At 46.8% G+C, this 27704-nt stretch overlaps 1 protein-coding gene across 5 annotated transcripts in view; it reads right to left on the reverse strand.

Moving 5' to 3' along the window:
• The window catches only part of ATP13A2 (ATPase cation transporting 13A2), an 831233-nt gene that overhangs the window by 59071 nt on the left and 744458 nt on the right, over window positions 1-27704 (reverse strand). For all 5 annotated transcript variants that reach the window (XM_086921931.1, XM_086921933.1, XM_086921932.1 and 2 more), the window contains 2 exons: window positions 18140-18292; window positions 887-983 (listed from right to left, as the gene is read on the reverse strand). In XM_086921931.1, coding sequence (XP_086778057.1) covers window positions 887-983; window positions 18140-18292 — 250 coding nt within the window. The remainder of the gene's footprint in view (window positions 1-886; window positions 984-18139; window positions 18293-27704) is intronic.

Genomic DNA, 27704 nt, shown 5'->3' on the forward strand with positions numbered 1-27704 from the left:
CCCTAACCACTGTGCAAAGCTTCGAACTGCTAGTGTTGATCTTCCTAGGGCAGCTTTTTTGCTAAAAATTGGAGGGCCCAAGAGCAACGTTCGTCAAACAATACCCCCAGGTAGGTAAAGACCCTTTTTTTAGGGGATTGACGATTTTCTAAAAAAAGTAATAATTTGACACTGAAAATTCTTTGGCCTCCAGTTGCGAGGCCAAATAGCTGAAAAGAGCAGAGGTGGTAGGAGTTTTACACTGGAGGAGAACAGGTTCAGGAACAACCTAATTTAAGACAGAAGAAATGTTTCATCTCTCTTGCTTTGAAGGTGCAGGATAAAAACAAACATTTAAAGGCTAGCATAGCCCTACCATCTGTATCACAACCAGACTCTCAATGATGGCCTTTTCTCCACATGCCCCATTGTTCTTAAGTGCCAAAACTAAATGTGTCTTCTTGTAACATCTGAAAATTTTCAACTTCTATTCCACCATGTGCAACTGTTCTATTTGTGTGACTAGATCCACTTAACTCATGTCATGTGTAAGTGCTGTATTTGTGCAACTATTAAAACAATGGTGTTATAGATGTCATTTATGCAACAGTAACTTCAGTTAAACTCACCACTCTAAGCCAGGGCCGTTCTTTCAAATGTGACCCACATGGCCACTGAAGGCGACCCTCTCAAATGCCTTTAAGTTATTAGTTTATACAATATACACAATTCTAAAACATTAAAGAAACACAGCATGCCAGTTCCTTGGAATGTTCTCGCTTCACCTTCTTCAAAACGGTTGCAGTTTAGCCCCAACAATCATGTGCGAGCACCTGACAGTGACAGAGATGTTACAATGTAGGAAGGCAAACATTAGCATGAGCCTCAATAAGTAGTGGGCACTTACCGTGTAGAGGATAAGGACAGACACAAACTGTGTGAGGCTGTACATTGCCATGAATTTTAAGATGCCAAAGGACGTGACCAGGGAGCAACGCCCTTCCCTGCAGGAGACAGGACACATTTATTATTAGATATCAGAAACACTGCAATCGATTTTGAAGCAAATAACAGACCTCTTCCAGGGTGTACAAAAACCAGAGCAGCAGATAAATGGTATAGCATTTAATGGAGACTGTAAACTGCTTCCTGCATTCCCACTGTGCAGTGAGGCACATGTCCTATTTAAAGGGCATTCACTTCTAAACATGTGACAAGCATTAAATTATCTACCTGAAGACAGGAAATAATTGTCAGGCTAACTCCTGTACTGGTATTGGTTAATCCTCAATCCTCCAGACTCATGGGGTGTCTTGGCAAATGCCAGAAAGCTAGAACACATCTAGTCTCTATTAAAGACAAGTGACTTGGGAATCAATGTGCTAGGCACTTAAATGTGCATCTACACCTATAGGTGGATATAGGTGAATGTGGGTGAGTTCATTTAAAAGAATATGGACTAAGATGAGCAACCGGAACTTTCTGATACATTCAGTTGCCTCCTTCCTTTCAGAAGCATAGAAATAATAAAATGCAACAAAAAATAAAAACTTTAGAAATGAGCCTTCACTTTTTCTATGTAAGGGAGGACAACCTCCGAGGTAGGGAGACCAGCAGCCTTAAGGTATTCATAAAAAGCACTGGCAGCCTGTACCTTTGGGAAGGCACACCCTGTATGTAACAAAAAAAATACTCAAAAAAGAGCAAGAACTTTTCCCATATTCAGCTACAGACCTGAGGTCTCTTCAAATTTCTGCATCATTGATGGGGTTAAGAAAGAGTAAGATAACTATATTCTAATAGTTGTGAAAGTCAGAGAATGCTAGGAATAATTTTTTTATACTCAAAATTGTATTTCACTTTTGTACAAGGAATAAAAGGTAGAGTGCAGTCACAGAGGGTAGATTAATCAACATTGAAATAACATAGTATGTTACCTCCATGTAGTGGAGTCTCAACCAACCAGCCCAAAGCAGTCACACCATTTACCGCCAGATTTTGCGCTGTCATTCTTGGCTATAATGGTGCAAATCCCGACTAGGGTATACTCTCCGTGGCTCCCTCTCATATCCTCAAGGATGGTTAAGAATGCAATACGGTGTGAAGGTTCCACCGGTCTCCAGACAGTAGTAAAGATGTGTGGCCAGTATTTCACAATTATTGGACAATCCCAGACCACGTGAAAGAAGTCTCCCTCAACAGCATGTATGTGTGAGGATCTTCCTAGGCTGCTGGAGCCTTTCACTGGTGAGATGATAGGTGATGTGTAAGTATTTTAACTGAATGAGCTGAAGACGGGAAGATATAACTAATTCACATCCCTCCTGTAGTGTCCTGCCTGGTGTATAATGACACGGACATTCGTTATATATAGGAGCTTCTTTATTCTCTTCCTTCTGCCTCCTTGTGCATCGGCTAACTGCCGTTCCTGGTCCCTGGCCCCTCCCTTTCCGCCCGCCCTCGTCCTCCCTCGGGCAGGTCCTAGTGCCCCATATGTGTGTACATCATTACATCTCCCCCCTCTGTAAACAAAACAAAAATAGAAACAAAACACAGCAATCTGTTTACACCCCTTGCTTTCATGTCGCTGACGATCGCCGCTTAAAGTTCTTCAATGAGGCGAGACGGTTTTCTAATGGACCGTATGGGGCGCGACTGATGATCAGGGATGTCTCGCTCGTGCTCATCAGTTATTTCCATCAGTACCTGACTGCGGCTGGGCGGTGTCTCTGGTTCCCTTTTCTCAACTCACTGTTCAGTCAGTAGTTCTTTGACATTAGGGCTTCACTTCTTAAAGTGCGTCACATTCCTGGTAACTCGTCTTCCGTCGGTTTCCGCGGTGATCATGGTTCCTTTCTGTTGCACCACTTTCAGTGGAGTCTCATGATAGTTGCAGTCAGTCTTTGGGTGTTGCTCTTGCCGTGCTAACACCCAGTCTCCTTCCCGGATTTCAGCGGGAGAGGCATGTCGACGTTCATCCGCATAGTCCTTCATTTTTTTTTTCTTCATCTTGCCCATGGCCACAATCTCCTCATGGTCAGAGTCAGGACACTGTTCACTCGCTGGGATACTCATCATTGGTAATCTAGTGCGTACTGATCGGCCTAGCATGAGGGTGGCCGGACACTTGGCCGTGGTGGAGTGGGGTGTGTTTCGGCGGCCTCATAGTACCTCATTTACTGCAGTCTGGGTGCTCTTTCGAGGGAGTTCCGCCTGCTGAATGGCTTTCTTGATCGTGGTCATGAAGCCTTCAATCATTCCGTTCGCCTGAGGCCATAGTGGTGTGATCTTCTGGTGTTTGAAGTTGAGGTGTTGAGCAAACTCGGCAAAGTCGTGGCTGTTGAATGGGGGTCCATTGTCAGATTTCACCACTTGAGGAATGTCCCACGCAGCAAAGACTTCCTCTAGGATTGGTATGGCGCTGGAGGCTTTCGTGGATGGGCACAGTTGTGCAATGGGGAATCTAGAATATTCGTCCATGATGACCAGGACATATTGGCCCGATTTGAATGGCCCAAAGAAATCAAGGGCAACGTGTTGCCAGACACCCTCCGGTAGTGGAGACATTTGTAGCTGTGCAAGGGGATCTGGACGGCTCACCAGTTGACATTGTGGGCAATCCTTCAGTGTTGTTTCCACCATTAGGTCCAGTGTTGGAAACCAGACTCTCTCGCGAAGTGCTCTTTTCGTGGCTACTATGCCCCAGTGTCCTTCATGTGCTAGATTTATGACCCCTTGTCTTAGTTGTCGTGGGATCACAATTCGAGTGTCTCTTAGGATGAGACCATTTGTCGCTATTGACAGTTCTTCGTGGACGTGTTTGAACGCTGCCATCTCTTGGTCGTTTTGTCCACTGGTTTGTGAATGTCACCAGCTATTGGTTTGTATCCGGCGTTTCACTTCTTGTAGGGTGACGTCGGACTGTGTCGCCTCACAGATGGCTTCCAGCAGAACTGCAGGAGGTCTAGCCTGATCTACCACGAAGTGGATGTATTCGTCCGCAATCGATTGCTCTGATTTGCTGATCTTGGTGGGGTGTCTGGACATGTAATAGGCAGGGTTTGCAGCTTTCCCTGGCTTGTGTATGATGGTGTATGTGTATTCTTGTAGCCTGAGACCCCATCTCCCTATTCATGGCGGCATTTTTTCTCGAGGGTTTCCGAAGATTGTAATCAGAGCATGATGATCAGTGACCAGGGTGAAGTGTTTTCCGAAGATGAATATGTGGAAGTGTTCACACGCCCATACGACAGCTAAACTTTCCTTTTCTGGCTGGGAGTATGCTCTCTCCATGTCTGTTAGACTCCGATCTAGTGCCCTGTCATGTTCTTGAGTGGTTGTTCCATATACATGATGAATTGTTCTCCTGATTGCTTCTTGAAAGATTTCTGCTGCTGAGGACACCCCAAAACTGAGTCTTTTGTACCTGAACAGCCCTAAGTGTGTCAAGAATGTCGTGATATATCGTGATCACTCATGCAAATCTAGTTAGTGATATCCTTTGTTAAGGTCCAATTTTGAAAATATTTTGTCTCCGTTGAGTGACGTATTCATGTCACTGATGTGGGGGTCTGGGTGCCTCTCCCTCTCTATCGCTGTGTTAGGTGCTCTCATGTCCACGCATATGCGGACTCGGCTTGTCTCTCCTTTCTTTGGGACCACTACGACTGGGGAGACCCATGGAGTTGGTCCATCAGTTCTCTCTATGATATCAGCCTTGAGTAGGTCTGCAGCTCCTTCTCTATGACTTCTTGCAGATAAAATAGGATTTTTCGGCGGTGTTGTGCCATGGGTGTGAGTTGCTTGTTGATGTGCAGTCTGATTTGGCAGTTTTTCATCTTCCCGAGACCTTGGAAGAGCTTGGGGAACTTTTGAATGACGTCTGGTTTGTCATCCACTTTGTACAGTATGTCTATCAACTTTAGTCGTTCTGCGGTGGGCAGGCTTAGTAAGCAGTCTGCCTCAGGCCCCTCCATGATGTGAATGTAGGCTTGTATCGTGCGATCTTGATATGACAGATCGGTTGTAAACTTCCCAAGACACGGTAGTGGTTTCTTTGACATCCACGTGTATACTTGCACATGGGCGTTGACCAATTTGGGAGGTGGCCTCATTCTTTGATATTCCGCCACGGGTAGGTAGTTTAGTGACGCCCCGCTGTCCAGCACAAACTTGGTGTGATGAGAACCAACTCTGATGTCTAGCCGTGGATATTCTTTTAGCCGATCAGCTACAATATATATATATTCATCTCGGTCTTGTGAGATGGGTGAGAGGGATCTTGACGACGATCGTCGAGATTGATATGTCTGGCAGGAGTGACAGCTGGATTGTGACGACCCTGTGGATGAGTCTCGTCTATCCTGGACTGCTCTGACATGGTGACGACTGCTTGAGGGACGACATTGTCGGGCCTGTCCTCGTTGATCATTCTTGTGCGATGTCCCGCACATGCTTTCAAAATGGTTGTCTCTACCACACTTCCGACATTGTTGGCCTAGTGCTGGGCATGCGTCTGCATGCGGGAAAACATAGCCGCATCTATAGCATTTCAGTTGTCTTTCTGATCTTCTCGGTGTGACTGGCGCTTCTGCGTCGATGACTTGACGGGGGGTATTGTTTCTTGGATCTGGAGGAGCGCACTTGAGGTGGGGACCGTCCGTGCGCTTGTCGAGACCGCATCCTGAATGCCTGTTCACGTTTCTCGCTTCTCCCGGCTTCCATCTTCTTTGCATGTTCCTCGGCTTGATCATCGACTCTTGTCATTTCCTCAATCTCCTCTAGCAGGTAACTTTTCTTGAGCAGTTTGTGTCTCAGAGGCTCTGATAGACAGCCTTCTACAATCCTCAGTCGGAGGGCATCTTCGGTGAAGAAATGATCAAAGTCACAATATCTTGCCAAGCGTCTCAGACGTGTGACGAATACACCCATTTGTTCACCTTTCTCTTGTGAAGCCAGGTTGAATGTATATCGCTCATAATCAACATTCTTTTTGTGCAGGAATTTGCGGTTTAGTGCTTCACAGGCTTTATCATATGAACCAGCGGACTCAGCAGGCAACTTTTTTATGATCTGTCCAACTTCTTTGCCCACAAGATTCTTGAGAGTAATCAATTTCTGTTCAACATCAGTCACCTGAGACCCTTTCATGAAGTCCGTGAAATCTTCTAGCCATTCTTGCCACCGCAGGCCCATGCCCCGCCAGATTCAAGAGTGAGGGGCTCTGGATGGCGCAGGAACGAGACTCCCAACACACCCATGGGAACGGGGTCAGCCATCGCGCGATCCCGTTATCTCAAGACATGCTGACAAAATCCTTTCTGTCAAGTCTTTGATTGTATTTGCTATTCGTTGCACTCGCCCGTGCTTGTTTACTTTGCTTCTTACACTCGCCAGTGCTTGTTTACTATGTTCATTGCACTCGCCAGTGCTTGTTTGCTATGTTCGTTGCACTCGCCAGTGCTTGTTTGCTATGTTCGTTGCACTCGCCAGTGCTTGTTTGCTATGTTCGTTGCACTCGCCAGTGCTTCTTTGCTATGTTCGTTGCACTCGCCAGTGCTTGTTTATTCTGCTTCTTGCACTTGCCAGTGCTGGTTTACTATATTCGTTGCACTCGCCAGTGCTTGTTTGCTATGTTCGTTGCACTCACCAGTGCTTGTTTAGCTTTCAGGTTCTCTGCCTGACTTCAAGATGGCCGCCGAAGATCCCTGACAGGGGATTGAACAACACTGCCTGACCTCAAAATGGCCGACGCAAGAATCTCGTGTGCAACGAGATATGGCCTTTTTTTCACCGGAGACACAAATGCATTAATTCTCGCTCTCTCTCTCACTCACCGCTTGTCAGTTTCGGCCAGCGCTCTCTTCAGCAAAGCACCAGGAGAGGCAGCTCTTTCTTCTTCCTTATTTTTTTTTGTATTATTTCACCGCCAGGGTGGGCTCCCGGCGAGCAGGCAGGCAGCAGGCTCCAGCCCCGAGGACGTGCCACACGCACACACGGTGCAGTGGGGCAAGCTCCGAGCAGGTCAAGTACACCGCCGGATGGCTGAGGTGGGATCCCAGCGCGCGAGGATTCTCGCGCCGTTGCTCGGTCACCATGCGGTCACCGGCCTCACGCTGATAGGTGCCTCCCCACTTCCAGGGACGTGCATAGAGTTAGCTGTCCTTCACACTGACACACGTGCAGGTTCTTGACACCTTAGTCGCCAGATGTAGTGTCCTGCCTGGCATATAATGACACGGACACTCGTTATAAATAGGAGCTTCTTTATTCTCTTCCTTCTGCCTCCTCGTGCATCGGCTAACTGCCGTTCCTGGTCCCTGGCCCCTCCCTTTCCGCCCACCCTCGTCCTCCCTTGGGCAGGTCCTAGTGCCCCATATGTGTGTACATCATTACACCTCCGATCAAGGTCATCAGACGTCCCACCCATGTTTGTCATTATGTCTTCAGTTTTGCAAATGTGGGATATCCCACCTTTCCTGAAAGGTCTGATCAGGGTTTTGGCCTCTAATGAGTTTGTTGAACTCTGGTAACTCGGACTAAGAGGCAGAATGAAATAGCGCCTGGCGGAGCTGCAGGTATGTGTAAAACAGAGATTTATGAAGCTCAACCTCTGACTGGAGGTCCAGAAAGGATTTCATAAGACGGGATAGCTATACACCTATTCCCTTTGAGATGCTCATTACATTCCATTTCCGAATTCCTCACAATGCGTACAATAGTCAAGTCAGGTCCCCTATCACAATGGGGTCGCCAGAGTAATCCAGCAAATCCATCCAATCCAACGCAGGGTCGACCTCTAAGCCAACAGCACCATTTGAGTAACCTCTAGGAGAGTTCTGGGAACAGAGGACCCATACAGCAACCCCAGTGTGTTATTTCAGCCCACTATGGCAATAACCCCCCCCTGCTGAGCTAGCTATTCAGGAACAGTGTCTGGGATGCCCAATAGTAAAGTTGCAAGTCTGCCAGGACCATGCTGCCATCGTCGGTAGTCTGTATACATTTGTTTAATGCTTTCGGGGGGTTTGATTTGCACTTTTAAAAGCTCTCGCCTGAGCCTCAGTTCTCAGAACAAACTCCAAGGAAATTCAAATGGGTAATTCTGAACGACATATAGGAATCATGGCAGTACCCTCATCTTAAACAGTGCTATACTGTCAAGAACACTAAGCAGGGGAATGAACCGTCTGCTGAGATTTACTCTCATTTAATCCATCAGGGGTGTCAGGTCAAGTAAGACTCCACATAAGACTGGGTTCCAGTCTGATAGAGACTCCATCAAGCAAAATCTTTGGGGCACATGCAGCAAGCCTTCTTCCATTCGCAAACGGCCCATTTGCGAATGGAAAAAGGCCTTTTTCAATGCATGTAGGTTTTGTCATTTGCAATTAAGGTAATTGCGATAACCAAAATTGCAAATGCATTTAGGGAATCGCAATTTGTGATTCCCTAATGCTGATGTATGTAGCCTTTCCTAAATGCGAACTGTGCATTTAGGAAACGCTAATTACCATCAACTTCAAGGTGATGGTAATATGTTGCATGCTTTGACAAATGCACAAAAGTGTATTTTTCAAAGTTCCATGTAGCGTACGACATGGGTGTGTTTACATGTGCACACTTACCTTTTTTTGTGGGGTGCTTCAGAGGGGCCTTAGGCCCCCGGGGACCCTTAGATTTGCATTTACGATTACCAGTTGTTAATCACAATTTGCTAATGCAATGCCATTCATTCCTATGGGCCTGTAGGCCCATAGGAATCAATGGAGTCACATTAGCTAATAGAGATTAGCAATGTTCGAATTGCTCTTAGCTAATGTTAAGGAATCACAAATATTTTGGCGATTCCTACATGCATAGGCATTTGCGACTACCAAACAATGATTCCTTAATTGCTATTTGGTAATCGCAAATTGTAACTTTGATGCATGTGCCCCTTTGTGTGCGAATGGTGAGGCGGTAGTTAGGAATGAATTGAAGGCAAATAAGAAAGATTACCTAATAACTGCAAAAACCCTGTAAGGATTCAAAATAGTATATGGTAATGTCACTAGTGACCATGGACTCAAAAAAACAATCAAAACATTTGCTAAAAATGATACTTCTTGACAGGGCTTTTTGGGAATAAACAGTCTTTTACATTTTCTGCAGGGCTCAACTGCACACAGATAGATTGTGGAGGACTTACTTGCATTCCTCACATGGCAGTGTGCAAAATAAAGTATATGGCAAAGAAAAGGAGATGATGGACGGAGTGCTGAAACTTTTCAGACACTCACCCCCAGCCACAGATCTGGGTTGAACCCATCATCGTTCTTTAGCTCACTTCGCCACCCCAGTTCAGACACAGCTATATGCAAATCAGTCTTGACCCTGTGCCTCATGGGAAAAGTCCAGCGAAACTGCCAAGCCATGTCTAACCTGAACCGGAAACAAGCTTCCTGGGACCGGTTTCGGGCTAACAGCCCTCACCAGCCAGGCTAGCTGGAATCCAGTGGCAAAGTGAGCAAGGGACCCACGTCTTGGCATACCCTGCCAACTCAGGGCGAACAAAGCAAACTCAAGGAGATGATGGACGGAGCGCTGAAACTTTTCAGACACTCACTCCCAGTCAGAGATCTGGGTTGAATCCATCATCGTTCTTTAGCTCACTTCGTCACCCCAGTTCAGACACAGCTATAGGCAAATCAGTCTTGACCCTGTGCCTCATGGGAACAGTCCAGCCCGAACTGCCAAGCCATGTCTTCCCTGGACCAAAAACAAGCATCCCGGGAACGGTTTCGGACTAACAGCCCTCCTCAGCCAGGCTAGCTTGAATCTAGTGGCAAAGAGAGCAAGGGACCCACGTCTGGGCATACCCTGCTAACTTAGGGCGAACAAAGCAAACACAAGGAGCTGATGAACGGAGCGCTGAAACTTTTCAGACGCTCAGAACTAAGGTGGCGAAGTGAGCTAAAGAATGATGATGGATTCATCCCAGACCTGGGGGTGAGTGTCTGAAAGGTTTCAGCACTCCGTTCATTATCTCCGAGTGTTTGCTTTGTTCGCCTTAAGTTACCAGGGTATGCCTAGATGTGGGTCCCTTTCTCACTCCTCCACTGGATTCAAGCTAGCCTGGCTGATGAAGGGTATTACCCAGAAACCGGCCCAGGATGCTTTTTTCCGGTTCAGGGAAGACATGGCTTGGCAGTTCGCTGGACTATTCCTATGAGGCACAGGGTCAAGACTGATTTGCATATAGCTGGGTCTGAACTGAGGTGGCGAAGTGAGCTAAAGAATGATGATGGATTCAACCCAGATCTGTGACGTGGGGTGAGTGTCTGAAAAGTTTCAGCGCTCTGTCCATTATCTCCTTGTGTTTGCAAAACTAAGTATAAAACATCACACAGAGTACATCAAGAGGATTGATGTTATTGGCCAAGGCTCAAAGGCAGAGCCTCAGCTTCTTGCTCTTTTATTAGGTGCTCAAAGGCCTTCTTGGGGCTGTTATAGAAAATATATATTGGATTTCTACAGGCCCTGGAGGAACACAGGCAGGTGCTCCAGAACCAGGCTGATATCAATGACAAAGGTAAATGCTAAAGAACTAGCACCCCCTTGGTAGGGCAAGAGGTCATTCTAAAGTAGGAGCAACACATGTGGACTTCTTTTAATCTAACAAAACACCTTGCTCTTCCAAAAAGCAACGTGCATGTAATTGTACCTGATGGCAAACAGATCTAATGTGAGAAAGCTCCACACGTAAATAAGAGAAGCCATTGCATTGTTCAGCTCTCTATTGAAAGAGGCCTGTGTCAGTATGGTAAGGTAGTGGAAATGCAGACTTGGGACAAAGTTGATGAGATGAAGTACCCTCATGCTTATTGGTGCACAACTTGTCATATCTTTGATGGGGATTGGGATTCTTGCTGTTTTTAGAGGAACAGTACAGACTGGAGAGCCATAAAGACTGACCTCAGTCCCAGGATAGGCATATGGAGACATTCATTCATAGGAAAACAGAGGTCAGGGAGGTATATACCCATTATGCAGCTCCACAGCTATTTTTCAAGTGGTTGAGCTCTGCAGTTTTAAAGGAATGCAAACCAAAATATTGGCTTTCTGAACCAAACATTAAAGGTCTCCTGGCTCCAATTTGATGCAGGAAATAGCTACATCATGCACAGTTTTAGACAAGTGAGGAGCTGGTCCCAAAACAAGAAAAAAGGAGCTTCAGTGCCCTCAGCTTCATAAAGATAAGGTCACATACCTTGGAAGTCGGGTTCTCTTTTCTGTATGCTGTAGACATCTTGTCTTGATGTTTTTGACATTTCTGCAAAATGTCTTTACAGTTTTCATAGTTTATGTCATGCGTACATCACAAGCACAACAGAAGGTTTTCAACTTGCATAAACGTATCATTCAGAGGACAGAGAATCTGACATTTTTTTATAAGTCCACACTTAGAGCTATTAGTCAGATGGATGCCTTGGTCTTTCTGGTCTTGCACCAGGGCAAAGGGTCTGCTTCTCAGGCATCCCTCCAGGGGCTCGGATTTGCATTACAAACACATCAAGTCCCCTACAAGCATGATAAAAGCAGCAACAAAAGAAATTGGACAGTACATCTTTGTCACTTCTGACTTGGGAGATCGGGGTCATTTGGTGCAGGCATGAGCTATCCATGGTGCTGTAGCGTACATTCTCACCTATGGTGTCTTTGGCAGTTCAGTAGGAAATCTGATATGCACAGATTCCCTAATTGTAAGGGTTATTGCAGATGACTGCACTACAAGGGACATTACTTCTAGCATTTAACGTAATGCGTCACTCATCCCTATGATCTCTGGTGCTACTTTAGTGAACCCCCAGACCAAAGCAGTGCACTTTCAAGTCCCAAACTTCAGATAACATCTTGGTGGTAGTCTTGCAGTGAGTGCCTCCAGAGTCTAGAACTTCTTGGCTCTGTCACTGCACCAGTGGATTCATCTCTGATGTCATACCATATCATTACAAAAGGGGGTGGTGATGGACGGAGCATCTGAACCAATCAAACACTCGCACCCAGTCAACAGATCTGGGTTTAATCCATCACTGTTCTTTAGCCCACTCTGCCACCCCAGTTCAGACATTGCCATATGCAAATCAGTCTGATCCTGTGCTTCATGGGAACAGTCCAGCCCGAACTGCCAAGCCATGCCTTCCCTGGACCGGAAACAAGCTTCCTAGGACCGGTTTCTGGCATTACAGCCGTCTTCAGCCAGGCTTGCTTGAATCCAGTGGCAAAGTGAGCAAGGGACTCACGTCTGAGCATACCCTGCCAACTTATGGCGAACAAAGCGGTACAAAGGGGGTGGTGATGGACGGGGCATCTTAACCAATCAAACACTCACACCCAGTCAACAGATCTGGGTTTAATCCATCACCGTTCTTTAGCCCACTCTGCCACCCCAGTTCAGACATTGCCATATGCAAATCAGTCTGGCCCTGTGCCTCAGGGAACAGTCCAGCCGGAACTGCCAAGCCATGCCTTCCCTGGACCGGAAACATGCTTCCTAGGACCGGTTTCTGGCATTACAGCCGTCTTCAGCCAGGCTTGCTTGAATCCAGTGGCAAAGTGAGCAAGGTAATCACGTCTGAGTATACCCTGCCAACTTATGGCGAACAAAGCGGTACAAAAGGAGGTGGTGATGGACGGAGCATCTGAACCAATCAAACACTCACACCCAGTCAACAGATCTGGGTTCAATCCATCACTGTTCTTTAGCCCACTCTCCCTAGCTAAATAGGCTTTCGATGTAGGGGAGTTATTCCTGAAAATAGAAGAGCTTCCCTTCTGTTTGTGCCACACATGGCCTTGCTTTTATGAAGGATTCTGGAATTTTGGAACTTGCACTCACACTGGCCAAAGACTGACATATTTCTATGCACCACGCTAACTTAAAAAGAAACTGAGCATGTAGAGGTAGCTAGGAGTCTGAAGTCTTGGACTTATGCATATAAAAGTGATGGAATGACCAGTCTGCATCAGATCTGAAACCTTTCCAGGATTTGACTGTAGATTAAAGAACTACTGAGACAGTTTCCCAAGCCTCAGTGGAAGCAACAGAGCAAGCAGTGCTAAAAGAAAACTTGGTGGAGTGCTTGTCACAGGTGGAGGGTGCCCGTTGCAACAGGATATAGGCACTTTAACACGGACCTCTCAGGTTGAAGTTTTGTCTGAACTTCAGGACAAAGCCAGAAATATTAAAGCACATGGTTCATGTCATTGAATTCTTATGTACATTTATTTGGTTTGAGGTGTTTAGGGGAACCTCAAGAGAACTTAGGCTTAAAAGATACATTGATGCAGCCTCTCATACAGTTGGATATAGAAGGCACTTGGTTATGTGTCCAGTTGTCATAGGCTTCAGGGGCAAGTTGGAAACCACACCAGTGTTAGTCAGCTAAAGCAACTCATGGATGAGTACAAAGCAGAGGTAATACCAACTTACTTTCAGCCCAATGAACTCTTCTCTTTTTTTTTTTATAAGTCCTCATCAAGCAAGTTTCCTTGAGGTATGGAGGAGTCGAAAGCCCCAGTACCTATTCATAGCTTTGGAGTGGGAGCCCTGGATGGAGTGCTTTTTAACATTGTCCTTTTGGGGCCTTCTTTTGTCCAAAGCGAAAGGCGCACTATATTCGGCAGTGGGGGAGCTAGTCATTATGACTACTCGGATCAAGAGTTAACTTGAGATCGTTGTTTCCTTTGCCTTAATCATTGGACCCCCTAATGTTTATCTGATTATACCTTTCCAACAACCTCCAAAATTTGTTTTTTTAGTGCTTTTCCTTTGCTTCTCTAGATTGTACACCCTTAATATGGAGTTTAACCAATATGTGTGTTTTGGTGGTGATAGTTTAACCCAATTAACGCAGATTTCTTTTCTGGCCAGCAGAATCAGAATAAAAAGAATGCTTTCTTGGTCTTTAGATAGTGGCAAAGATATTTCATTGCATTGCATCCCAAAAATAACCATTTCTGTGCTTACCTTTATGTGTTGGTCTACCACGTTAGAGAGAGTCTTACCAATCTGGTCCCAGTAGTCACTTAAGATTATGCAGCCCCGGAACATGTGTAGATTATCAGCTCTTTCTTCTCCACATTTCGGACTCTTTTTTGGTTCATTGCTGGTCATTTTAGATATTCTTTTTGGGGACCAGAATGATCTGTGGTTCGTGAAGAGGTGATTTTTTTTCTTCAGGGGGGTGGCTTTTACTACTCGGCCCATGATAGCGTTAGAGGCTAGCCAGAGGTTCGGGAGGTCCAGACCGGGCATGTCCTTCTCCCAGATGTCTTGTGGGGCTTTGTACTCTAACTCACCTGCTCTTATAAGAGCCCAGTACCAGTAGGAAACCTCGTTTTTTAAAGTCTCTGGGTTCAGGAGTTTTTTCTCAATGATCTCGTCTCCTTGTAGTTTTTCTTTTAGGGTTTTTACCCAACTGTTGAGTTGATAGAATTTAAATCTGGATATTGACCGCCGTGTTTCTTCGTATAGGGTTTCCCATTTCACAATCCGGTTATTATCTATCAGTTGCCCCCAGTAGTCAATATTATGTTTCCTTAGCGGGATCGATAGTGTGTCTTTTATACATTTTGGGGTGCCTGGTGATTCCCAAATTGGCGCATGTTTGCTGTGATATGGTATTTTTAGGGTTCTCCTTATTTCAAGCCAGGATCTTGCTGCAGCTTTTATCGTCTTTAGTTTAATCTTTTTGAAGAATTTCGGGTGACCAAATTTGTACAGATAGTGGTCTTCTTCCGGGTCTATGAGTGCTTTTAGGTATATGAACCAATTACCCCATTTGGTCAGTAGTATCCTAATGTTCTTGAACTGGAAGGATCTACAGTATTCCAGTATGTCTGGGCTGGCAATTCCCCCTTGTGCTTTGTTTCTTCTTAGCTTTTTCCACCCAATTCTGACCCCTTTGGCGGCCCAGATAAAGCTTGATAGTTCCGCCTGGAGTTTTTTTTATTTGTTCCGTACTGAAACTCAATGGGATGGAATTAAATAGATATGTGCACTTCGGAACTATGGTCATTTTATTTAAGGTAGATTTTCCTAGGAAGGATAGTTGTAGTCCTGACCAGGCCTTGAGTAGTTTCCTTAATTCTTTGTGTATCCTAGAGAAGTTCAAGTTGGTTACCTCGTCTAGATCCTTTGTATATCCTATCCCTATATATTACATTTTGTCTTTGATTAGAGGATTTCCTGAGGCTGTGTTCCACTCAAGAATTTCTGTTTTGGCTTGGTTGACCAGGTAACCTGACACTGCCCCGAACTGGGCTATGGTTTCCTCTATTTTGGGGAGGGGGGTGGTTAGATTTCCGGTAAATATCATCAGATCGTCGGCATATAATGCAACTTTTTTCTCCCATCCTTGGTGTTTGAAGGTCGTGATCCCTTCTTCCCCCCTCAGTAGAACAGCCAATGGTTCAATGTAAAAATTAAATAGGAGGCGGGACAGGGGGAATCCTTGTCTTGTGCCTCTTTTTATGTTTACATTGTTGGTAAGAGCGTCGTTTACTAGTATTTTTGCAGTAGGATTTGCATAGATGTTGAATATAGCGTTTTCGAGTTTATCACCAAGATTACATTTATTTAAGATTGCGTTCAGAAAGGACCAGTTGACTTAGTCGAACGCTTTTGCCGCGTCAAAGGTTATTACAGATAGAGGGACAGTATAATGAGTTGCAATGTCAATGGCAGTGATGAGCTCATGGGATAGTTCATGAATTTGCCTCCCTTTGATGAAACGATTTTGGTCTGGGTGGATTAGGGACCCTGCCACTGCCCCTAGTCTTTTTGCCAGAATCTGCGTGTATATTTTGTAATCCGCGTTCAACAGGAAAATGGGTCTGTGTGATTCGCATTTAGTTGGGTCTTTCCCTGGTTTTAAGAGGATGGTGATGATTGCATCATTCCAGGAGTTCGGGAGTTTTTGATTTCCTAGGAATATACAGTTTAGAAGTTCTGTAAGAGGCGTTAGTAGTATTTCCTGAAGTTGTAAATACATTTCGTTTGGTAGAGAGTCCGGCCAGCGGCTTTCCCTCTTTTTAGGGTTTTAATTGCGGCTCTGACTTCCTCTTTAGAGATCTCTTGATTAAGGGCTAACTTCTGTTCCTGGGATGCTGCAGGGGTCGTGATTCCATTTAGGAAGTTCTGTATTTGGTCTCCAGAGCTAGCTAGATCGTACGCATAAAGATCATCAAAAACGCGTTTACATTCCTGCCTAATTACACTGCGTTCTGAGGTGTATCCTGGATGGCCCTCTCTTTGTATCTTTGTGATCCTATTTTTAGTTCTTTCGGTTTTTGCTTTCCAGGCCAGGATCCTCCCGCAACCTTCTCCGTATTCATAATGTGAGAGTTTACTGGCTTCCCATTTATCTCTTAATCTTGTTTCCAGGAAATCGTTCAGCTCTGTTTTCTTATTTCTTATGCTGTCTTCTATTTCAGAAATTGACTTGCTGGATTTGGCAGTTTTAAGGTCTGCATCTAGAGCTAACAGTTCTGAACTCTTCTCAACTGTAAAGACACCTAGGCCATAAGCACAACCTACACTTCTTAGTCTGTTGGGGCTCACTTTCAATTGTTTGCCACAGTTAACTTGGCAATTTATAAGCTTAATAGAAGTGTTCTATCTCTTATCAAGAGGCTCTCAACAGCAGAGCGAAGTTCTGCTGAGAGGAGGTACACCCAATATATACCTCAACAAGAGAAAGCCGTTACAGCTTCCTGAAGGTGGTGGATCATAGTGCATGATTACAGGCATTTTATTTGCTCGCTGGTGAGGAGGCTCCTTTAAGACTTTCTCCTGTGAAGGTGTGACCAGTCCACCAGAACTGAGATCTATGTCTTTGCTTTCTTTTGTATGTAGTATGTGCTTTTCCCATATATTGCTGTAGAGTAAGTATCCCGGACTCAAGGTGGGAAATGACAGTACTCACTAATGATGCTGCCTCTTAACCAGTGGTTGTTCCAGAATCTAAAGGAAAGACCTCACAAGGAAAATCAAGGGGACAACTGGACACCTGGTAGTGCGACTGTGAAAACAAGGTTAGACTCAAGACTGCTAAGGCTTCCTTTGTTTCTTTGCTCTGAAACCGTGAAAATTGCAAAGGATGGAAAATCCAAAGCTTAATGGTCATGGAAGAATCAGGTCTTTAGAAAATTGAAAGAGAAATAACGCAGCTTGATAAGACCAGACAGGGTACCCAAGTATTAGGAACTGCAGTCGCAGTGAAAATCAATATCACTTGAAGATGGTCATAAGAGGCATAAGCAGAGGAGGTAGTTAAGTTAAGCTTGGGACTCTTTCAAAAAAGGGCAGAAAGAAATTGAGCATGTATGCACACAGTGAAAAAATGTTGGATCATCTAGGCCAGGAGAGTAAGACTGGGATGCTTGGAACTGCTGAGTAAATAGGGAGGGAGAGCATATGTTTGTACACACACCTCAACTGTGACTGACAATTTTAATTTACTGCTTTGAAAAGTGGTGCAGCAGGCCCCTGGTCTGCGAACACAATATTCCATAAGTCTGAAGGAATAGGGACATACAAATAAAGTGCATATCCCACAGTCCTCTACTTCTGCATCAGCCTGATCTTTTAAGCCTGAAATGACAACCTTTAAACAAAATGAGGTGGGTGTCGTTACATTCTTTCAAGAGGAAAAACCTCCATTCCAAGCAGTGAACCAAATATATTTGTCAAAGTTTAGGAATAGTTAACACATGCAGTTTCTCAGTTGTGAAATATGAAATTCAACACAAAATAGGAGTTAATTTGGTGTGTAAAACCAGTTGGGGAAGACATAGTTTATTTTAGGGGCAAGCGACTGGTCTTCGTTTTATGATGCAAGTCCCAGTCTACCGGTGATGGACCTCACAGTCCATTACTATAATGTTTTCCACACTAAACTGTCTTGAGTACATTAATAAAGGTCAAAGACTATTGTAAGACATCTAGGAGATTGCAAGAACTGAATTTCACAAAGATGTATTTATGCTGTATTTCATAGTAAACGATTTTCAGCGGGTTAGGAAACCATACATGCTTGCAAACATTTGTACGCAAAAAAGCCATAGGAGCTCACAAGCAGAGACACACATATCTACAAGAAGGCCGTCCACTCACCTGATTACCAGTGGCACACATTCAATGTTGTCCAGTTTAGATGTGAATGGTGAAGCCACAGATGCTTCAGCCTCGGACAGTGAGATACCTACATCAGCAGCCTTCAGAGCTCCACAGTCATTGGCCCCATCCCCACACATGGCCACGCAGTACCTATAAGACGAAGACATCTCATATGACAACATCCGTTGGACACAGCTGACATCCCTCTTTGGTGCCCATAGACCGACAATGGATTCAAACATTCCAGGCTAGAAGGTAGTAGGAGCTTAAGTGAGGTGATTATCAATTTTTCGTAGCATGGAACAGGGGCATATCGCAAACTTCAGAAGCAATAACTCAGAATCACACTATTAGACAAGAGGTGCCATGCTGTGGACTTCTGTGTGGGTGGTAATTGGGGCTTGAAGTGTTATTAACTCATACTAAAAAGGAGCTTGAAGCTTTAGCCTCCAAGTTGTGTTACAGTTTGTGGAATACAGTCATGCCAATTAATCATATGCCACAGTCAGCAAAAGCTAGGATGATGTTCTGAAGTGCAATCAGCAAGGCACCACATCTTTGCAGACTTTAGTTCCCTTTGAAAGATTCACGTTTGAAGTTTGCAGAGAAATTTAGATTGTTTGTTCCAGCTGTTATAGTGAAAATGTGTTTTATTGTTTTGTGCGCAAATAAATTAAGACAATCACAAGGAAATATATAAAGTAAGAAGCAGACCATTGAGCAAAACCAAATGCAACCAGTGTCATGATAAAATGAAAGCAACACCACAGCATGGACATAATCTACTTTTTGGAGATTTGGCCCTACTGAATCTACATATTCATTTAGTATTTGTATGGTTTTAATTAACCAAGCAGATGCACTTTTTCTTACTTAGGCCCATTTGTACTTCACAGCATATCACTATGCATAGCTCAAGTAGAAATGTGAGATTTGATATATTAAACATATGAACAGCTCAACACTCAGGTACTGCCACCCCTTCAACCTGCCCATGTCCAGATGAGTGAAAGATGCAAGGAGGAATGAATGAGATACTGTGCAGTCAGTACAGAGGCTCTGCATTCTCTCAGAGAGCCATGTCAAATGTATGAATACATTACTACACAAAGTCAGTGAAAGCAATTGTGGGTGAGAAGGAGTCTGGAGATGCTTTGAAAGGTGTATGTTACTTACCCTATAAGCATCTACCCATAGCGGGTAGTGCTGCTGATTCACGTGGTATGAATACTCCTGCCATCAAGTGCTGGGCCCTGACTCTGCAAGTTGTTTTTCCTCGAGAGAGTCTTATGATCGGCGTTGTGTGTTGTTTCTCCTCCCCCTTGATGTATTGGGCATGTTCAACGGCTCCGCTGTTAATGATTTTTACCCCTTACAATATATGAAGTGAGGATATAGTCTCCTAACATAGCATTTGCTGTTATCCAATTGACTGCAGTGTAAAATCCGGCGCGGTGCTTGCGTTCTATGGCGCGGGCGGGGCCGCGTGGGCCAACGGACGTGCGCAGCACTACTGAGGTAGTGCTTGCGATGGCCGTTGGCTGACGCACGCACTTAACAGGTTAAACATGTTGTATCTGTGTATATTTTTCTCACCATCTAATACCTGCCGGGAAAGCAGGAGGGTGCATGTGAATCTGCAGCACTACACGCTACGAACAGATACTTACAGGGTAAGTAGCATACTCCATTCATAGCATGTTTTGGCTGCAGATACATATGCTATAAATAGATTATAAAGCAGTACCCCTTTTGTGGTGGCTTTAGGCACGAGATGGTGTGTTTGATTGAAGTAATGTCTGAAGGACTGTTAGTTCAACTAGAGGTTGTTGTCTTGCTTGAACATCCACACAATATTGTTTTGTAAATGCATGTGGGCTCATCCATTTTGCTGCTTTGCATGTCACAAAAAGGGATATTTCCCAAAAAGGCCATTGTTGGTCCTTTCATCCTTGTCGAATGAGCCCTTGGCATCGTTGTTAATGTTTGTTTTGCTTTAGCATAACACATTTTGATACATTTGGCAATCCATCTTGCCATTCCTGATTTTGAAATAGCCTTTCCTTTATGTGGATTTGAAAACAAATAGTTGTTGTGTTTTCCTAAAGGGTTTTGTACGTTCCAAGAGGTGCATGTTTAACATTAAGGGGCCTATTACGATTGCGGTTTTTCCGCATCCTCCGGGCCGGCGGAAGCCACCGCCGGGCCGGAGGATGCGGAAAAACCGCAGCGGACTCACCAAAGACCCACCGCCACATTAGGATGGCTGGTGGGTCCTGGTTTCCGTCCGCAGCTTTTCCGCACCGGTTGGCTTACAACCGCGGCAGAAAAGCTCTAATATGGTCGCGATGTCTCCCAGACACCACCAGCCATATTAGGATGGGCTTTAAAAAATGCTTTTCTGCGGTGGGTTTTCCGCAGAGGAAAAGCATGTGGAACTTCACTACGGGGGCCCGTTGCGGCCCCCCTGGGTGAAGGGGGGTGGGGGGTGCACATGGGGGGTACCTATGGTACCCCCCTGCATTTGTATGCAGAAATCGGCAGGCACCGCACTGTGCCTGCCGCTTTCTGCATACAAATGCAATGTATGCATTTTTACCATTGCGGCGGGTGCAGCTTGAAGCCGCACCGGCCGCAATGGTAAAAATAGAGGATGTGACCGCCAGGGTGGTGGTCACATCCTAATTGGACAGGAGGGAACTCCACAGGCCATGCGGAGGTTCCCTCATCCTCTATGGTCAGGGACGGACTCAAGTCCGTCCGCGATCATAATGGGCCCCTATGTGTATGTAAAGCCTCCTCTGCGACTGTCTCTGCTATTGGACAGAAAACCAGTAACTTTAAAGTTTGATCTAAACGGAAAAGAGATATAACTTTAGGTAAGAATTTTGGGTTTGTGCGTAAACGTACTTTGTCTGTGGACACGTGTAAATATGATTCTTCCAAAGGGAGCGCTTGTAAATCGCTAACCTTTTGTAGAGATGTTGCTATAAGGAAGGACACCTTCCATGGTAAAAATGTTATTTGACACTAATGTAGTGGTTGAAGTGGTGGGCCTATAAGTCGTGTTATTACAATTTTAAGGTTCCAAACAAGTACTGGAGGTGTACGAGGTGGAATGACACATTTAAATCATTCCATGAAGACTTTGATTACAGGAATACAGAAAAGCGATTGGGGTTTCCTGTTTTGTAGGTATGCATCAATGGCAGCTATGAGGTATATGCCAAATGTACCTTTTCTAAGTGTAACAAGGAACATACTAGTTTTTGTTTTGTTGGTGAAGAAGGGTTGGTGTTTAAGGACGCAGAGTAGTGGACAAAATATTTCAATTTAGCAGCATAGCAAGCCCTTGTGGTTGGTCTTACTGACTCCTATAGAACAGTCATGCATTCTGGAGGTATATTTAGGTATTCAGACTATGACCTCGGGCCCCAGATTGCAGGATTGAGCTGTTGTGTTTTTGGATGTCTCACCATGCACCAGTCATGAGTGAGACAGTTTAGATAGTTGGGTAGCTTCTTGTTAGGTACCAAGGATAGCTCTAGCAGTGTTGTGTGCCAGACCATGTGGGAGCAATCAGTATTAGGGTTATTGAAGTCTGTCTGATTTTCCTGACCACACATGGAAGAAGTGGGAGAGGAGGAAAAGTGTAAGCAAATATCCCTGACCAGTTTATCCCTGGAGCATTCCCTTTGGATAGTGGGTGTGGGTATCTGGATGACAAGTTTTAGCATTTTGAGTTTTTGGCTGTGGCGAACAGGTCTACTGTGGGTGTTTCCCACCAGTGGAAGTATTGTTGCCGTAATGGAGTGTGTATTTCCCACTTGTGAACTTGTTGGTGTGTGCTGCTGAGCAGGTCCGCAATGGAGTTTTACTGCCCCAGTATGCATTGTGCCAGGAAGAGAATTTTGTGTTTGTTTGGCCATTTCCATATGGTCTGCACAAGTTGTAACAGTTGCATGGAATGGGTCCTTCCTCGGTTTCAGGATGTAATACATTGCAGTTCTTTCATCAATCAATCAATCAATCAGAGTACTTGTAGAGGGAGCTACTTACCTGTGAGGGTCTCAAGGCGCTGAGGGGAGGGGGTGCTGCTACTGCTCGAAGAGGTAGGTCTTGAGGAGTCTTCGAAAGGCGAGTAGGTCTTGGGTCTGCCGTATGTGGGTAGGGAGGGTGTTCCAGGTCTTGGCGGCGAGGTAGGAGAAGGATCTGCCACCGGAGGTCGTTCGTTGGATGCGGGGGACAGCGGCAAGGGCGAGGCTGGCGGAGCGGAGCTGGCGGGTGTGGGTATGGAAGCTGAGTCTGCTGTTAAGGTAGGCTGGTCCGGCGTTGTGGAGTGCTTTGTGTGCGTGGGTGAGGAGCTTGAAGGTGATCCTCTTGTCGACGGGGAGCCAGTGTAGGTCTCTCAGGTGGGGGATGATGTGGCTGCGGCGGGGGACAGTGTAGGTCTCTCAGGTGGGGGATGATGTGGCTGCGGCGGGGGACGTTGGCAATCAGTCGGGCGGAGGCATTTTGGATGCGTTGTAGTGGTCGTAGGTGTTTGGAAGGGATTCCTGCGTAGAGTGCCTCGCCGTAGTCCAGTCTGCTGCTGATGAGGGCCTGTGTCACCATTCTTCTGGTTTCAGTCGGGATCCACTTGTAGATCCTGCGGAGCATGCGGAGGGTGTTGTAGCAGGAGAAGACGGCGCTGACCTGCTTAGCCATGGAGAGGGAGGAGTCGAGGATGAATCCTAGGTTGCGTGCGTGGTCGGTGGGTGTTGGTGCTGTTCCCAGTGTGGTTGGCCACCAAGAGTCGTCCCAGGCTGAGGGGGTGGGTCCGAGGATGAGTACCTCCGTCTTGACAGAGTTCAGCTTCAGACGGCTGCTGCTCATCCAGTCGGCGATGGCCTTCATTCCCTCGTGGAGGTTGGTTTTGGCGGTATGAGGGTCCTTGGTGAGGAAGAGGATGAGCTGGGTGTCATCGGCATAGGAGAGGATGTTGAGGTCGTGCTGGTGGGTCACTTGTGCAAGGGGGGCCATGTAGATGTTGAACAGCGTCGAGCTGAGGGATGAGCCCTGGGGAACGCCGCAGATGATGTCGGTGGCTTCGGATTGGAAGGGTAGGAGGCTGACGCTCTGGGTTCTGCTAGTGAGGAAGGACGTAGTCCATTCGAGGGCCTTCTCTTGAATTCCGGCTTCTAGGAGGTGTGTCTTTAGAGTGCGATGGCAGACCTTGTCGAAGGAGGCCGACAGGTCCAGGAGGATGAGAGCTGATGTTTCGCCGTTGTCTAGTTGGTGCCTGATGCCTTCTGTGGCGGCGATGAGGGCTGTCTCGGTGCTGTGGTTTTGTCTGAATCCAGCCTGGGACGGGTCGAAGATGTTGTTGTCTTCCAGGTGGCGGACCAGTTGCCTGTTGACGATTTTCTTGATGACCTTTGCCGGGAACGGGAGCAGGGAGATTGGCCTGAAGTTCTTGAGGTCCTTGGGATCCGCCTTGGGCTTCTTGAGGAGGGCGTTGATTCTGGCGTGCTTCCAGCTTTCCGGGAATGTCTCTGTTTCGAAGTAGATGTTGATGACCTTCCGTAGTTGGGGTGTGATGGCTGCGTCTGCTTTGTTGAATACATGGTGTGGGCACGGGTCTGACGGAGCTCCTGAGTGGATAGAGTTCATGACCTTGCGTGTCTCGTCGTCATGGTTAGGAGGTTAGGCGGATGGTGCTGGTGGTGTTCGCAGGGGAGGTGGAGTCTGGCGTAGTAGGGCGGTTGTGGTGTTGAAGCTGTCATGGATGTTAGCGATCTTGCGGGGGAAGAAAATTGCTAGTGAGTCGCACAGTTCTTGTGAGGGCGGGATGTTGTTGGTGTTGGCGCTGGGGTTGGAGAGTTCCTTTACGATGCTGAAGAGCTCTTTGCTGTCGTGTGCGTTGTTGTCCAAGCAGTCTTTGAAGGAAGATCTCTTGGCTAATCTGATGAGGTGGTGATATCTGCGGGTGGCGTCCTTGTGGGCTGCGTGGTTGTCCGGTGTGCGTTCGTGGAGCCATTTTTTCTCCAGTTTCCGGCATGCGCGTTTGGAGGTCTGGAGCTCGTCGGTGAACCAGGTGGTTCTTTTGCTGGCGTAGTTGTTGGAGGGTTTCTTGAGCAGAGGAGGATGTTAGCGCAGTCGTCGATCCACTGTCGGAGGTTGGGGGCAGCGGAGTCTGGGTTGGTGGGGTCGGTGGGTGGGTTCTGGGCGAGGGTGGTGATCAGCCGGTCTTCGGTGACTTTGCTCCCCCAGCGGCGAGGCAGCTGTTGGGTCCATTGGTGCATGGTTGGTTTCTTGAACGTGAAATGAATGCAGCAGGGGTCGGTCCAGTGGTGTTCGGTGGTGTGGTCGAAGGTAACGTGGGTGCCTGTGGAGAAGACGGGGTCCAGCGTGTGGCCGGCGGTGTGGGTGGGTACAGTGATGAGCTGTTTGAGGCCGAGGTTGGTGAGCTTGTGAACAGGGTAGCGGAGTTGGCGTCGTTGTTGTTCTTGAGGTGGAAGTTCAGGTCGCCGAGGAGGATGTAGTCCGTTGAAGCGAGTGCGTGGGTGCTGGCGAGATCGGCGATGGAGTCGCTGAACTGAACCCGGGGGGTCTGTAGACGAGTATTCCTCTGAGGGTGGTGTTGGGGGTCGGTGTGGATCTGGAAGTGCAGGTGTTTGGCGGTGTGGAGGGTGTTGTCTGCGTGGGTGGTGACCTTGAGGGTGGACTTGTGGATGATGGCTATTCCTCCTTCGGGATGGCTATGGCGATGTCGGGCGCCGAGGAGTCGTTCCACCAGGTTTCGGTCAGGAAGGCCACGTCTGGGGCGGAGGTGTCGAGCAGATCCCAGAGCTCGACGGCGTGTTTGCGTGCGGAGCGGGTGTTGAGGAGTATGCAGTGGAGGTGGCTGGGTCCAGTCCTTGGAGGTTTGGTGGTCCTGTCGCATGTGAAACTGCAGAAGTGGCAGGAGAAGGGTCCGTGGGTCCGTTTCATAGTGGCCTGGAAGCCGGCGTTGAGTGCGTGGAGGCTGCTGGTGTCGTAGTGGAGTTTGGTGTTGTGGCGTTCACGGGGTCCAGGGGTTGTGGCGCTGGGCGCGGTCGAGGCGCGGACGGGCTTGCCTTAGGCGCGCCCGGTGCGCGCATCCGCTGCCCGCGTCCGCTGCCTGGCCACGCAGCTGGGGCCATTTGAAGGGGAGCTGGGAGGGAGGAGCAGCTGGGAGGCGAGAGGCGGAGGTGGGAGGCAGGGAACGGTGAATGGGAGCGGGGCGGGGTCGCAGTGGCAGCAGCGGAGGGGAAATTGAGCAGTGGGCAGGGGCGGCAAGGGAAAAACAGCGCCCAGGAGGGCAGAGAGAAGGATGCTGGCACAAGCGCTGGAGGAGCTGCAGCGGGGGGGAGCAACCTATCTGGCAAGGTCAAGGGTTGTTCGCACCGCGCAGCTGGCGCCTTATGAAGGGGAGCTGGGAGGGAGGAGCAGCTGGGAGGTGGGAGGCAGAGGACAGTAAATGAGCGTGGGGGGCGGGGCCGCAGGGGCAGTAGCTGTGGGAAATTGAGCAGTGGGCAGGTGGGGAAAGGGAAAAACAGCGCCTAGGAGGGCAGAGAGAAGGATGCTGGCACAAGCGCTGGAGGAGCTGCAGCGCGGGGGAGCGACCTACCTGGCAAGGTCAAAGGTCGCTGTTTGTAGAACAATATTTTTCCCTGTAATGTTTGTTAGGAACGCTTTAAGAGCCATATAGAAGGCTAGATGCTCCAGAATGTTGATGTGAATTGCCTGTTGTTGTGAGATCCAGTGTCCCTGAACCATAATCTCCTTCATATGAGCACCCCACCCCATGATTGATGCATCACTTGTGATTGTTATCGGCAGGATCAGGTATTTGAAGGCTCATCCCTTTCCACCATTGTAGTGCCTAAAGGATCCTAGGTGAAACCAACATTAGATCTTCCAGGTTTCCCCCTGTTGTGACCATTGCAATGTTAAACACTCTTGGAACAGTCTCATGTGTAGTTGTGCATGTGGCACTATCGCTATGCATGATGCCATCATCCCTAGTAGGTGCATCACTGTTTTGACTAGTAGGTGATGTGTGGCTAATAAAGACACCATTGGGTCTGAGTTTCAGACCCCTTTGTGGATTGGGGTAAGCTGTTCCCAATACTGAATTGAATATTGCTCCTAGGTATGGTTGTAACTGGAGTGGTTGGAGATGCGATTTTGTTGCACTGATAGTGAAGCCCAGTTGGTGAAGTAGGTTGATCGTGTTTTGAGTGCCTATTAGGCATTTGGCTTTGTTTGGACTCTTGATCACCAAAACCATCTAGATAGGGAAAGATATTTATGTTTTCCCTTTGCCTTTTGCTACTACTACCACTAAGCACTTTGTGAAAACCCCTGGGGCTGTTGTTAACCCAAATGATAGCTAGCACCTTGAATTGATATAGACTTCCACTTACCACAAATCCTAGGTATTTACGGTGCGCTAGGTCAATTGGAATGTGGAAGTAAATGCCCTTCAGGTCTAATGTAGTCATGAAGTCACCCTCTTGTAGTAGTGGTATTACATCTTGCAATGTGGCCATATGGAAGTGTTCGGATAGTATGTAGTGATTGAGTGGTTGCAGGTCCAGAATGGGCAGAAGTGAACTGTCTTTTTTTGGTTTGAGGAAATAAAGGGAGTAGACTCCTTTGTTTTTACGTTTGAGTGGGACTAATTCTATGGCCCCTTTTAGTAGCAACTCCTTTATGTTGTATTCTCTCTTTCTTCACCTTGGTATGTTCCCTCCCCCCTCCCTCTACCTGCCTTTTGTTTCCCTCCACCTGGAGCTCACCCTAGAATATTGGCACTAATGTCAGTTGAGGAGTGTGGTTGGCCAATAAAGGAATGTTGCCGACTTATCCTGTGATTGTCATTCCTTACTTTTAACACGTTACTTCTTCCTTTAGCAGATGTAGATGCTGTGGATTTAACATCTGTCGTTTTGGTGGATTATTTGGTGGCTGTTGAGTTAGTTCTAGGCAATATACCTGCCTGATTATTTTTTGTACCCATTGGTCTGATGTGATGTCTGGCCTAAACTGGTAGCCTTCTCTCGACAGGTGTTTTGTGCTCATGGGGAAGTGTGGGCAAGTCATTTACTTGGTGGTGTGGAGGTGCCCTTGTTGGAGATATCTCTACCTCAGCCCCTGTTCTTTTAGCCTCCACAATATTATCCATGCCCTTGTTGGTGATATTGCTGTTGCGGATATGTGGTGTTTTCTGGGACCGGTTTCAGGATAACACCCCTCATCAGGCAGTCTAAGTTGAATTCTGTGGCAAAGTGAGCAAGGGACCTACCCCTGGGCAAACCCTGCCAAGTTAGGGCAAACAAAGCAAACACAAGGAGATGATGGATGGAGCGCTGAAACTTTTCAAACACTTAACCCCCAGTCACAGATCTGGGTTGAATCCATCATCGTTCTTTTGCTCACTTTGCCAACGCAGTTCAAACCCTGTTATATGCAAATCATTCTTGACTCTGTGCAGCAATCCAGCGAAGCTGCCAAGCCAGGTTTTCCATGGACCATAAACAAGCATCCTGGAACCACT

The sequence above is a fragment of the Lissotriton vulgaris genome, chromosome 5 (assembly GCF_964263255.1).
Source record: "Lissotriton vulgaris chromosome 5, aLisVul1.2, whole genome shotgun sequence".
Lineage (NCBI taxonomy): Eukaryota > Metazoa > Chordata > Amphibia > Caudata > Salamandridae > Lissotriton > Lissotriton vulgaris.